The 12,169-nt window shown below is 33.5% G+C and overlaps 2 protein-coding genes across 2 annotated transcripts; both read right to left on the reverse strand.

Annotated features, from left to right (window-relative positions):
* Window positions 1–2,777: 2,777 nt before the first annotated feature.
* LOC108212521 (protein FAR1-RELATED SEQUENCE 1-like) lies at window positions 2,778–4,234 on the reverse strand. The gene is made up of 2 exons (XM_017384245.2): window positions 3,713–4,234; window positions 2,778–3,356 (listed from the first exon to the last, which is right to left on the reverse strand). The coding sequence occupies exons 1-2, from the start codon at window positions 4,232–4,234 to the stop codon at window positions 2,778–2,780; spliced, it is 1,101 nt and encodes a 366-aa protein (XP_017239734.2).
* Window positions 4,235–4,347: 113 nt separating this feature from the next.
* LOC108213873 (protein FAR1-RELATED SEQUENCE 5-like) lies at window positions 4,348–6,276 on the reverse strand. The gene is made up of 3 exons (XM_017385662.2): window positions 6,038–6,276; window positions 4,814–5,687; window positions 4,348–4,627 (listed from the first exon to the last, which is right to left on the reverse strand). The coding sequence occupies exons 1-3, from the start codon at window positions 6,075–6,077 to the stop codon at window positions 4,348–4,350; spliced, it is 1,194 nt and encodes a 397-aa protein (XP_017241151.2). The 5' UTR covers window positions 6,078–6,276.
* Window positions 6,277–12,169: the final 5,893 nt, after the last annotated feature.

Genomic DNA, 12,169 nt, shown 5'->3' on the forward strand with positions numbered 1-12,169 from the left:
TTCTGTGATTATCAAGTTCTATGACTGTGACTATCAACTTCTGCGATTATAAATCACTTTAAATACTTTCGATTACAACTAATATTCAAAATACTACTGGTTTAAATTTGTGAATTATGTCAGTGTGATTTGTGATTATTACTTTGAATACTAGTGATTACAATATACACTAGTATTTTAAATATTAGTGTTTTAAACTTGTGAATTATGTCAGTGTTATTTTTGATTATCACTTAAAAAACTAGTGATCACCAATGGTGTATATTGTAATTGCTTTTTATTTGTATCATTATAATTACTTTCTATTTGAATCGTAATTGGATATACCATAATTGCTTTATTTTTTTATCTTTGTGACAGCATTCTCACTTCTGCAACTATATACAAATAAAAGGCAATATTCCTTTATCTAGAAGAATTCGCAGATTCAAGCGAACATACTTGACCATGCCTTGGCAGACTAGTTGGAATTCCACGGATTGTGGAATATTTGTTATGAGGCATATGGAAACTTTTAAAGGAGACCCTAAGAAGTGGGATTCTGGACTTGCAGAGGAAGGGGTTAGTGATTTAAATAATTATCTAGCATATTGTAATATTCATCCGCATGTGCCAGTATTTTAACTTTATTTCAAAATATTATGCAGATTATCCAAGATCATCAACTCAGAAGACTTCGCATTAAATATAACACTGCCATTCTCTCTTTTGGTCTAAATGCATTTCAAAAAGGGATTGTGGATGAGGCAGCCAAGCTAGCTGAAAAAGCAGCAACTTACAAAGATTTAAAATTTGCAGCTTTCGAAAAGAATCCAACAGTTCCTAAATCAATTTTAAAGAACACATCAACTTCAGCAAAGAAGAAAGTTATTTTTGCAACTAATTTGAACACTATATTTGAAGCTGCAGCAGAAGAACAGGGCACACAAGAAGAACAACACAATGATAATTAGACACTTGCGAGTTACTGTAACTCAGAATTTAAATCTTTTGCCAATGAATGGTTTTATTTCTCTATGAATTTAGCAGACTAGTAAATCATATTCTTTTGCCAATGAATGGTTTTATCTTCTATGATTGCTTGTAAAACAGATTCAGATGTCAGCTTAAACATACTAGTGTTTTAAGTTTACAAAACTGTTGTCAACTTAATGATAACTAGTGTTTTCATTTTCTATATTCAGTTGTATGCTGAAGGGGTTTTGTTTCCTTAAAATAGATACCATATTTACATATTCTTGAAGGTTGATATATAGCTGGTTAAACTAGTGACCATTTTTACTATTTAAAATTTAGCTATGTCATAATATATGATATTTTTTGAAGGATTTAGGCATAGGCTAATCACTATCTTTCACAAAGTGGTCTCATAAACCGTCAAGTATTTTACTTTAAATTTTGAATAATTCTAAAAATCATTCAAAAACAAAATGTTAACGATTGTAAATTAATTTATTTCACCGGCCCTTCAACCTCGCCTTAATTAGGGTTTAGGATTGAGGTACGAATTAATCTTTCTGCAACCCAAACCTAAACCCTAAATGTTAACGATTGTAAATTAATTTATTCCGCCGACGTCTCGGCTTCAGGGCCTTCGGCCCTTCAGCCTCGCCTTAATTAGGGTTTAGGCTCGAGGGAGTAGGGCCTACCGGCCCTACACCCTCAATCCTAAACCCTAACCGTCGGCCAATTCAATATAGAGTACGAATTAATCTTTCTGCAACCCAAACCTAAACCCTAAATGTTAACGATTGTAAATTAATTTATTCCGCCGGCGTCTCGGCTTCAGGGCCTTCGGCCCTTCAGCCTCGCCTTAATTAGGGTTTAGGCTCGAGGGAGTAGGGCCTACCGGCCCTACACCCTCAATCCTAACCCCTAACCGTCGGCCAATTCAATATACAGTACGAATTAATCTTTCTGCAACCCAAACCTAAACCCTAAATGCTAACGATTGTAAATTAATTTATTCCGCCGGCGTCTCGACTTCAGGGCCTTCGGCCCTTCAGCCTCGCCTTATTTAGGGTTTAGGCTCGAGGGAGTAGGGCCTACCGGCCCTACACCCTCAATCCTAAACCCTAACCGTCGGCCAATTCAATATACAGTACTAATTAATCTTTCTGCAACCCAAACCTAAACCCTAAATGCTAACGATTGTAAATTAATTTATTCCGCCGGCGTCTCGGCTTCAGGGCCTTCGTCCCTTCAGCCTCGCCTTATTTAGGGTTTAGGCTCGAGGGAGTAGGGCCTACCGGCCCTACACCCTCAATCCTAAACCCTAACCGTCAGCCAATTCAATATACATTACGAATTAATCTTTCTGCAACCCAAACCTAAACCCTAAATGTTAACGATTGTAAATTAATTTATTCCGCAGGCGTCTCGGCTTCAGGGCCTTCGGCCTTCGAGTAATTTAAAGCGATGCGCGCATCTAACACCATATTTAGTGAATTACATAATCAAAATTAGTGATATACATACTATATCTTAGTGAAAATCCTAGTATATGTTAGTAGTATAACTTGTTATTATTTATTATGCTGATTACTAACATCATGATTCCTAACATCAGTGAATAGTAACTAGTACTAATTCTAAAACTCAAATGTAAACCATATAATTGTTAATTTCTCAACAATACTGAATATCAAAATATTAACAAACCTTGAATTGTTTTATAGCTCTGGACATAATACAGTTCTAAACAATATTGAATATCAAAATATTTACAATGCTTAAATTGTTTTATACCCCTGCATATAGTAATGTAAAAACAATAATCACACTTTCTGCCTCTTTGCACATGTCCTTGAATCATGAGTTGTTGCCGAACATAACTTGCATTTTCGCGTTCTCTTCTTAGATTTATTAATCGCCTTCTCCCTGTCACTAATCAACCTCTTGAAAAAATTTCCTTTATTCTTACAAACATTCGGCGCAAGAACTTCAATAGGTCCAGTAGGTTGGTCACCAACCATAGCTGCCAAATGATCTCGTATAGTAAATTCAGCATGTTCATTAGAACTCTCAAGATCAGCTGTCAACTGCAATACAGTTTGATGAACAACATCAAGCTTCTCCAAATGAAAACCAGCCTTGTTAACCAATTCCCGAAAATCAAACCAAATATCTGTTATTTTTAACGAAACCTTCTCCATCTTCAAATAATCTTCTGATACTGAAAGCGCTGCAGAGGAAGTACCACTTTCTGCTATTTTCATCCATCTATTCAACACAAGGCTCCTAGGAAACTTTGTCACCCCTATTTGTTTCAAGCCGCAAAAAGCATGTCTGCATACTATTCCACACATAACGAATTTCTTGCAAGAACAAACAACATGATTTTTACTAACAGACACCTGCCAATAATAAAAAAATAACAATTACAGAACAATTGTCACAATAATATTAGTCACTAATCAGTTATTTTAACAATAAGTACAATAAATAATAAACAGTTATACTACTAATTACTAAAATATATAATATTTTTCACTGAGCAGAATTATGTTTATCACTAACATATACTAGACTTTTCACTAAGCTATAGTATATCGATAACTAATTTATATTATGTAATTCACTAAGTATGCTGATATGTGAGTTAAATATAAACACCATAGTGGACTGCATTGCAGTGAGTAAAGTAGATAAATTCTAACTATGATTTTAGCTACTTTTTAAATTAAACTAAGAACTAAAATAATAACAATACCTTAAAAACTTTATCTTTGATTTTCACGTCCTTGATTTCCAAAGCAGTAACACCATCAATCTCTTCACTCATACGTTTTATTTGCATATCCAAGCATCCTGCAAGTATTTCTTCCTGAATTTTATAAAATATCTCCCTTGTGAATATGGCTGCTGCATCATCCTCAATAAACCACCTTGACAGTATATTTGGAGTGAATGAATCTGACTCGTGATCCAACCTCTCGGTCTCATTACGTTGTCTCTCCATAGCACTCTGAAATCGCAACCAAAACTCGCAAAGAGTGTCATCCTGTTTGTGAAACTGACCAAAGAAAGAGTTCTCACTCTCTGATCGTGACGTAGTCCTCATTAAGCCAAACATTGGTTCATCTCTAAAATAAGCAGGAATCCAAGACGATCTTATTTCATACATATCTAACAGCCACTTGTTCGACTCCAACTTGAATTCTTTAATTACTGCCTCCCAACCTTCCTCAAACTCAGCAATTTCTAAATGAGAAGCCCATATATAAGTTTTCATTTTTTCCATGAAATCAGTTTCCTTGCATAAACGATTACCAAGCTGCAAAATTATTGAAAATCAAATTATAATCATGGTTAACAAAGATTATTTCAGTTATATAAATTGAATTTTTACCTTTGCCGGGAATTTTTCATAATATGCCACATGCATAAACGATGTTTAGTTGAGACCAATCCATTATTAGAATTGAATGACGCAGGTACAGCAATTTTCATGGCAGGGCACTGATCTGTTATTATCACCACTGGATTTCTACCCATTACTTTAACAAAATGATCAAAAGCCCAGCTATAGTGCGTAACATCTTCTTTTGATAAAAGACAAGCACCAAACGTAACACATCTGTCATGTTTATCTACACCGGTGAATGGAGCAAAAATCATATTGTACCTAACAAAAAGACACAAACAATATTTATTAACTACAACAAATAACAACTATAATCAATAGTTTCTGTTAAACCAATCACTATTATTACAAACATATATCACTATTATTACAAACATATATCACAAAGACAGTATTCACAAATAACTCTAAAATAGTTACAAAAATACATATTCAATTGTAACTTACTTATTTGTATCAAAAGTAGCATCAAACGATACAGCATCACCATATAATTCAAAATTCCTTTGTCCAATCACATCAGACCAGAAAAGCTTCGTCAAGTGTCCTTCACTATCAACCTCATAAGCAAAATAAAATGTTTTAGAACTCTCCTTTGTAACTTTGAATTTGTCAATAAGCATTTGTCCATCTCGCACTCCAACGAAGCACTTCAAATCACGGTTAAAATTTCGAAAATCTCGCAAAGTAGCACCAACATTAGCATAGCTGCCTACCATCTCTTTCATTAAGCCAAAAGCCTTGCTGCACCCGATATTAGCTTTTCCAGCTGCAAAAACAAAGTTTCTTGAACTAATTCCCATATCCCGACTTACTCTTAGAAACTGCCTACCAGTCTTACTAGCCAAAGGATGATTATGTTGTTCAACAAAACTAAACACGTAATATCTATTTCCACTTGTATACTTCAGAACCATTTTGGCTTTACAACCACACCTCCGCGAAGCTGTCCTTCTTTCTTTACCATTTTTCCAATTATTGCTTTCTAAACTACCAATATCAACATCATTAAAACCTTCAGAGCTACATACATAATGTTTTCGTATCACAGTCCCGTCATCATCCCGTTTCTCTGTTGTCTTTCGAATATCAAACCCTCCCAACCTCCCATAATTTTTATAAAACTTATAACCAATATCCAAGCCCTCAAAAATCTGATTTAAAGACGGAATATGCTCTAAATCTACATCCTTAGGCACATAAACGCGACTACCACCCGGTGTTAAACTATAACTTGTTATAGCACTCTCTGTTTCACTTGAATATCCATCACCAGTACAATCAATAACGCTAACACGAGATGAATCACCACAATTAGAACCTACAAAAACATTCAAACAACAAAACAGAATTCATATACTTATATGATTACTGTTATACAGCCTAATAATCATAATCACTTATCTCATATCAACAACAACAAAATCACACTAAAACTCATATATCAACAGAGGACTTATATTTAAAACTCATGAATGCCTAAAACAACACTAAAACAAACATAAATCACAAACTCAAGTATATACATAACTAATGAACTAAACTAACAGATTTCAAATAGCAAACATCACTACACTACAAATGAAAATATATTTTGTATAAAATTTCAACCTCAAACATAAAATTATTCGCATAAAATGATTTTAGACTAAAAATCTAATGAAAGTGTACCTTGATTATCACTAATCTTCAACAAATCTTTCGAAATCATGCTTTTTTATCACAACAGCACTCTAGCTTCAACGAAAATCACCGATTGTATAGGATTGAACAAGTAAATATCACCTCTCCAAATCAGCTATTAATCGGCAACAGCATCTAAGAATTATTGGATTCGAACAAATCCGATTCGGACAAATAAACAAACTGTATAGAATCGAACAAATTCCTATTCGGATTTGGTTTGTATAAGCAACTGTTGCGGAGAAAAAATCCAGAGAGAGAAAGTAGAGAGAGAAAGGAGAATAAAATTATGACGAAAGAAGTGAATTAATGTACCCAGGATTTCTGTCTTTTTCATTTTTTTAAAATTAAAAAAATCAGTGGCTGAGATTAAAAGCAAGTGATATAGATGAATGGTCAGATTTAGTTTCTAGTTTCTAGATTTATTTTGAGTTTCTATTTGATCAAATGCCTATATATATATATATATATTTATATATATACACTTATACTATACTTATACTAATTAAAGACATTGTTGTCATCGGAGAAGTAAAGAAAAATAGTTACGAATTTTATTGATATAAACTACATTCACCTTATTAATACTTGTTTCAAAACATGAAGATATATAAAATATATGTCATATTTAAATATTATATATATATATCATATTTAATATATATAATATCATTGATTAAATAATGAATTTTAAATTTATATTTATTCTTTGATTTTGTATTAAACAATGGAATTTTCATTATTATGTTTATATAAGAAAGATATACTATTATTTATATATACAAATGATATTCTCACAATAATTTTATTATTAAATTTTTAATGAGGAACCATATCCTAGTTTAGGTTTGTTAGAGCATCTATAGTGGGAATGATTATATTCGGGACTAAATTGTATCATTGTATTTCAATGATATTGGCATTGATTATAATTTAAAAATAATATATTATTAATATTATATATTTTTAAAATATAATATATCAGTTCGATATCATAATAAATGACGTGTGATCCACTCACACACATATGGTAATATATGTTGTGTAAAAAATATTATTTGTAATATATACAATTCATTAGGTATAAAAAATATTAGTATAATAATAAAATATTATAATTTATTTCTTAAAGTGTTTTCATACTTTTTGGTCCAATTTCAGGAAAAAAAATCACTAATATAACATACGATTTTCAGTTAATCAGATTCTAATTCATAATTATAAATTGGCTTGTAACTTAATAAACTGATTCCGAGTTATTATTAGCAGAGTTTTTGCCAAACACACACCGAGTCAGCCCGGCAGTATCAACATTTCTTGAGCTTCTATAAAATACAAAAGTTTTAATAGAGATCAGTAATCACTATTCTAAATTTAGAGGAATCAATTGTTATAAAAGAATGATACATAAGGCCCTCTTACATGAGTGGCCCAAGTTCAATCTATGTCAAAGCCTGCTATGTTTTTGTTTCCAAGAATCCAAGAACCCCGAAGATGCTTTGAATCTTTTGATATGGAACTACTTTTTCAAAATGGGAGCACGTCCCTGTTATTGATATGTTTAATAATTGCATGTTTTGACCCGAGTTCCGATTCTATAAATATTGGATCAGTCTTTACAAAATGTTGCTGAGTCCATTGTTTATAGGCTAGTGGCCTGGTCCATATCTTCTTCAATTATGAGATGAAAATTAAAAAAATTTGCTTTCTAGTTATATCTAACTGAAAGTTTGTTTAATAGATTGAGAATATAATCATCAGATCAGGTCAGACACAGAAATAATAAGGCTATCGTTTCTCAGTATTATTAGATCTTCAGTTACACTTAAACTAGATTTAATTATATCATCAACTACTATGTCATATTGGACCCTGCATGATACTTTCAATTCAAGAACATGCAGGAAAAACACTATGATTGAAGATTTAATTCAACATTATATATGTTCTATACACAATAGAAAATATGATTTGGTGGTCAACTAAAGATTTTCTCCATACAATCTTATACCGTTATATATATGAATATATATTACCTGCTCTTTTTCCAAACGCACATAATTTAGGTTTCTTTAAATATTGCTCAATAATGTCAAAATTATTTATAGGCATGTTGATTATAACAGCGCTAAAAAGAACATATATCCAGACCTCCAATTATAAATAGCTGCTTGACGCTTACATTTGCAGAAGGAATCGAATAATTGCGGAAATATTTGGACGCGATCGTTCAGTTGGGATTTTTCCTCGTTACGTTTTAATGATGCATCCATTGGATAATAGTATCTGAAGATTCAGGTATAATAAAGGCACGCGAAGGAGATTGAGATTTTCCATCTTGCTGTAACAACAGAAAACTAATGCTGAGATTCCAGGGAGTCCGATGATGGGTACAAATTATTATTATCTTTGTTTATTATTATTATTAAAATTATTGTTATAATAATAATTATTATTATTATTTATTTATTTTATGATGATCCGTGCCTAATACGAGTTTAAATAGTTTTTTCAAATTCATTATTTATCAAATATATAATTTCTTTTTATTTAATTACATTGTCATCTTTTTAATATACGCTCGCGATCATTTGGCAAATCCAGACAACATTTGTGATGGTTAAAAATTCTAACCAGTCAAATTTTTGAACCACACTTTGAGTATGGAAGTCATTTTCTAATAAGATAATAGTAATAATAAAAATTAAATGGCGTTTTGATCACAAAATTGATGACGAATTATCAATTGAGGTATCAAACTCAAAAAAAAAAAATTTAGTTAAATAAATGGATTAAAATTTTCAGTCAAGTCATTCGTCATTACTAGCATTAACTTTTGGACTGAAAAGCAAGTTAGCTTCCTTATACTGTAGTTTTTATCCAACGCGACTTGTCCAAGTCATCTTACCGTTGTATCCGCCCCAACCAGTTTATAACTCACAATCCATCTTCTTCCCTCCCTCTTCTTCTCTATTATTTCATCTTCTTCCCTCATTATATTTCATGCCCACTTCAAAAAGTTCCACTACTTCAAACTCTTTCATTCAAAACTCTATGAACTCAAATAAAAGCAAGAAATACAACTCCGAATTTGAATAAGAATGTATAAAGTGCAAGTGTCATGTTGTGGCACCCCTTCAAGAAGTACGGAGAGAAGGTACTTTGGACCACGGTATGAGTTTTTTGGTTGCAGCAATTCCAAGAACTTTAACAAAAAAATACTCCCTTTTTGCTGGGTTGATCTGCGCTACACTAATATAGTCAGAGAATTAATTCATGAATTGAAGGCGAAAATTCAATGTATTTGTTTGGGTTGTACAAATGATAAATGTTGCTTACAAATTTTGTAACCTCAATTTTTAACTATGAAAATAAGAGCACAAACATTAGAAAGAATATAACACTTAAAATATTAATACTATCAAAGCACTGTATTGATTAATGAGATCATATCATGCAGTTTATAAATATTCAGAGTGCTATGCATAGTGCGCTGTCTCAGAAGGAATCTACTGAGCAAACTAACCTAATGTCTCAAAAGGTTACATTACATTTGGTGATAGTTAAATAATGGACATAAAGTCCCAAAAATTAATGGTCCAAACTAAAATAATTGAGCTACTTTTTCCTTGATTATACCAGTCCAAAAGATACTCTCTTTCTTAGAGTTTTCTTTTTCACTTGTTCTATTGCAGTTGCTGGAGGTGGAGTGTTCACAGGTTGGATGCTCAGAGGTTCATTGCTCACAGGTGAAGTGCTTCTATGTTGAGTGCTTCTAGTGCTTATATGCTTCCTTGGACCTAGATTTGGCATCTGGGACACAAAAGCAACATTTTTAACCTATAAATTTAGAGATTGAAAGACTATGAAATGAATGAGAAATTTTTAACTTAAAAATTTCATCTTAGTCTTACCTTGTTGCTCATGTTGATGTGCTTTTCGAATTAAGGCATCAACTTCATCAAATTATGTTGCTTGTTCTTCCTCATCTCTCAATATTCATCCATTATATCTTGTTCACATGTCGCCTCCTCTCTTTGCATTCTATCTAGTTCATCTTGTATTTCATCCTCTATATATGTAATGTCGTCATTAGCATATGAATTTATTTTTCCCAGTCTTCCTATTTGTTTTTTGTGGAAATTGTTCTTTATCTAGACACTTGTCTCTTCGGCGACCTTTTTTCCTGCATAAACCACAATGCATCTTTCTTACTGTGTAGCTAACCCTGATTTTCTTACCGCTGGACACAACCCCTTCCCCACTTTCCCTTCTTCTCATCTTTTCAGGTCTGGCTTTTACTTTTCTTATAAATAAAGTGTTAGGAGTTGACCACATCGCGGTTATGGGTGGGCTAGAATATAAATTACAGACAGAATAACTTCAATAGTTTGAGGCCTTCAGGGAGGTGCCTAAAATAAAACCGTGCGGGATAGGCCCAAAGAAGACAATATCATACTATTGTGAAGTTAGGCTCGCTTAGAAGGCTCAACATGTAATATTTGCGTCAGGTTGGGACGGTCCGTAACAATCTCTCATGGGCTCCAGAACAGGCCTAGGAAGAGGCGAATGGCTATCCAGAATGATTTTCAGGATAAGGAAGGCCGGCCTTCTAATTTAGGCCTAGGGGGAGCCAGATGACCAGACGGATTTCCAATATGGGATTTAAGGGTGAGCCCGGTCGCGCTCTAGAATGGGCCTAGGAAGAGAAAAACTTCCGGTATAGGTTTAAGGGGGAGCCCAATCGGACACCAGGAGGCGGAATTCGACAGGTATCAAGTCCGACGTGTGAAGGACGGAATGTTTAGAGGTTGTTTCACATCGGTTGTGGGAGGGATGGAAAGCTAAAATGTAACCATTTTATTCCTGTTTTGTTGTAATATTTAAGCAATCCAAAAGGAGCTAGTCAATCAAAACCAAGGGCAATTCTGGAGAAACACATCCAAACAACAATAAATAAAAGTTGAATGAGTTAAATAAGAGGATGCGTGTGAAAAAATTAGCCCTTAAAAAAACCCAAAGAAGATATGAAACCCCCGTACTAGTCTCATATATTTTAGAAGTATTTGTCAATATATTGGAAAAATGAAGGGCACAAGCACTAGGCAGATGTTGGAAGTAACAATCATTAAACACTAAAAGCTTTGCATAATGTCAATGCTCAGTCATTTAACAAGGTTAGAGACATTAAAATTTCTTTGAGTATATAGATGACTATAATATAAAATTATTCAACACACACACACACACACATATATCAGCAATTATTGAAATGCAAACCACTAAAATAAAAACTAAAATAAAAACTAAAATAAAAACTAAGAGAAATTATACCTAAACGACATCACCCACCCCTCTATTTCATCACATACCTCATATAGGTCATCACCCGCATCCTATATGTCATCACCCACCTAGGGCCCTCCCTCGCCCCCACTCAATCCACCGTGGGGCCCCTAGAGCCTAAGCAAGGCTCCGCATAGGCTCTCGACAGGCTCCAAACAACCTTAAGAGCCAAAAATTGGCCCCACGGTCCCACTAGGCCCCCCCCCCCCCCGACCCTACTAGGCTCTATTGAGACCTCGTTTAGGCTTATCTCGGGGTCCATCCCCGGTCTCAAAATCCTTACCATTCTACTTAATCGCATTAGTTTGTATCTAGTTTGTGTTTTAATAGTTTGTATTGGAGTGGTTTGTGTTTTAGTAGTTTGTATCTATGGGCGGGCGCGAGAGAGAGAGAGAGAGATAGAGAGAGAGAGAGAGAGACAGAGAGATTCACGTAATTATGATATTTTTGATAAAAATACTTTGTATTAAGCATTCTAGAAAATATAACATGATAGATAAAAATAGAGAAACCAACTCGCTTTGAGGCGTGGGATGAAGCAACAACGTTTGTACACCTCTCTAGTAACAGAGATATTAAATGAATATCAAATTCTATCTCTTTATATGTAAAGATTAAATTTAAGCATTATATGTGAAGACATGATATGTTGTCATTTTTCAAAATTACACAATCGGGTAATCAAGATAAAGCACTTCGATTGGTGGCTGCAAGTAAAGATGGAGCCGAAAGGATAGAAATAAAAAAAGTAATATTTGGTACCTCGAGGCTCGA

Source organism: Daucus carota, chromosome 3 (assembly GCF_001625215.2).
Source record: "Daucus carota subsp. sativus chromosome 3, DH1 v3.0, whole genome shotgun sequence".
Taxonomy (NCBI): domain Eukaryota; kingdom Viridiplantae; phylum Streptophyta; class Magnoliopsida; order Apiales; family Apiaceae; genus Daucus; species Daucus carota.

Coding starts and splice junctions, on each gene's coding strand:
- LOC108212521 (XM_017384245.2), bottom strand. CDS start 4,234: ATGAAAACTTATATATGGGCTTCTCATTTAGAAATTGCTGAGTTTGAG. Junction 3,357..3,712: donor TCAAAGATAAAGTTTTTAAG/GTATTGTTATTA, acceptor TATTATTGGCAG/GTGTCTGTTAGTAAAAATCA.
- LOC108213873 (XM_017385662.2), bottom strand. CDS start 6,077: ATGATTTCGAAAGATTTGTTGAAGATTAGTGATAATCAAG. Junction 5,688..6,037: donor GAAGATTAGTGATAATCAAG/GTACACTTTCAT, acceptor ATGTTTTTGTAG/GTTCTAATTGTGGTGATTCA. Junction 4,628..4,813: donor GCTACTTTTGATACAAATAA/GTAAGTTACAAT, acceptor TCTTTTTGTTAG/GTACAATATGATTTTTGCTC.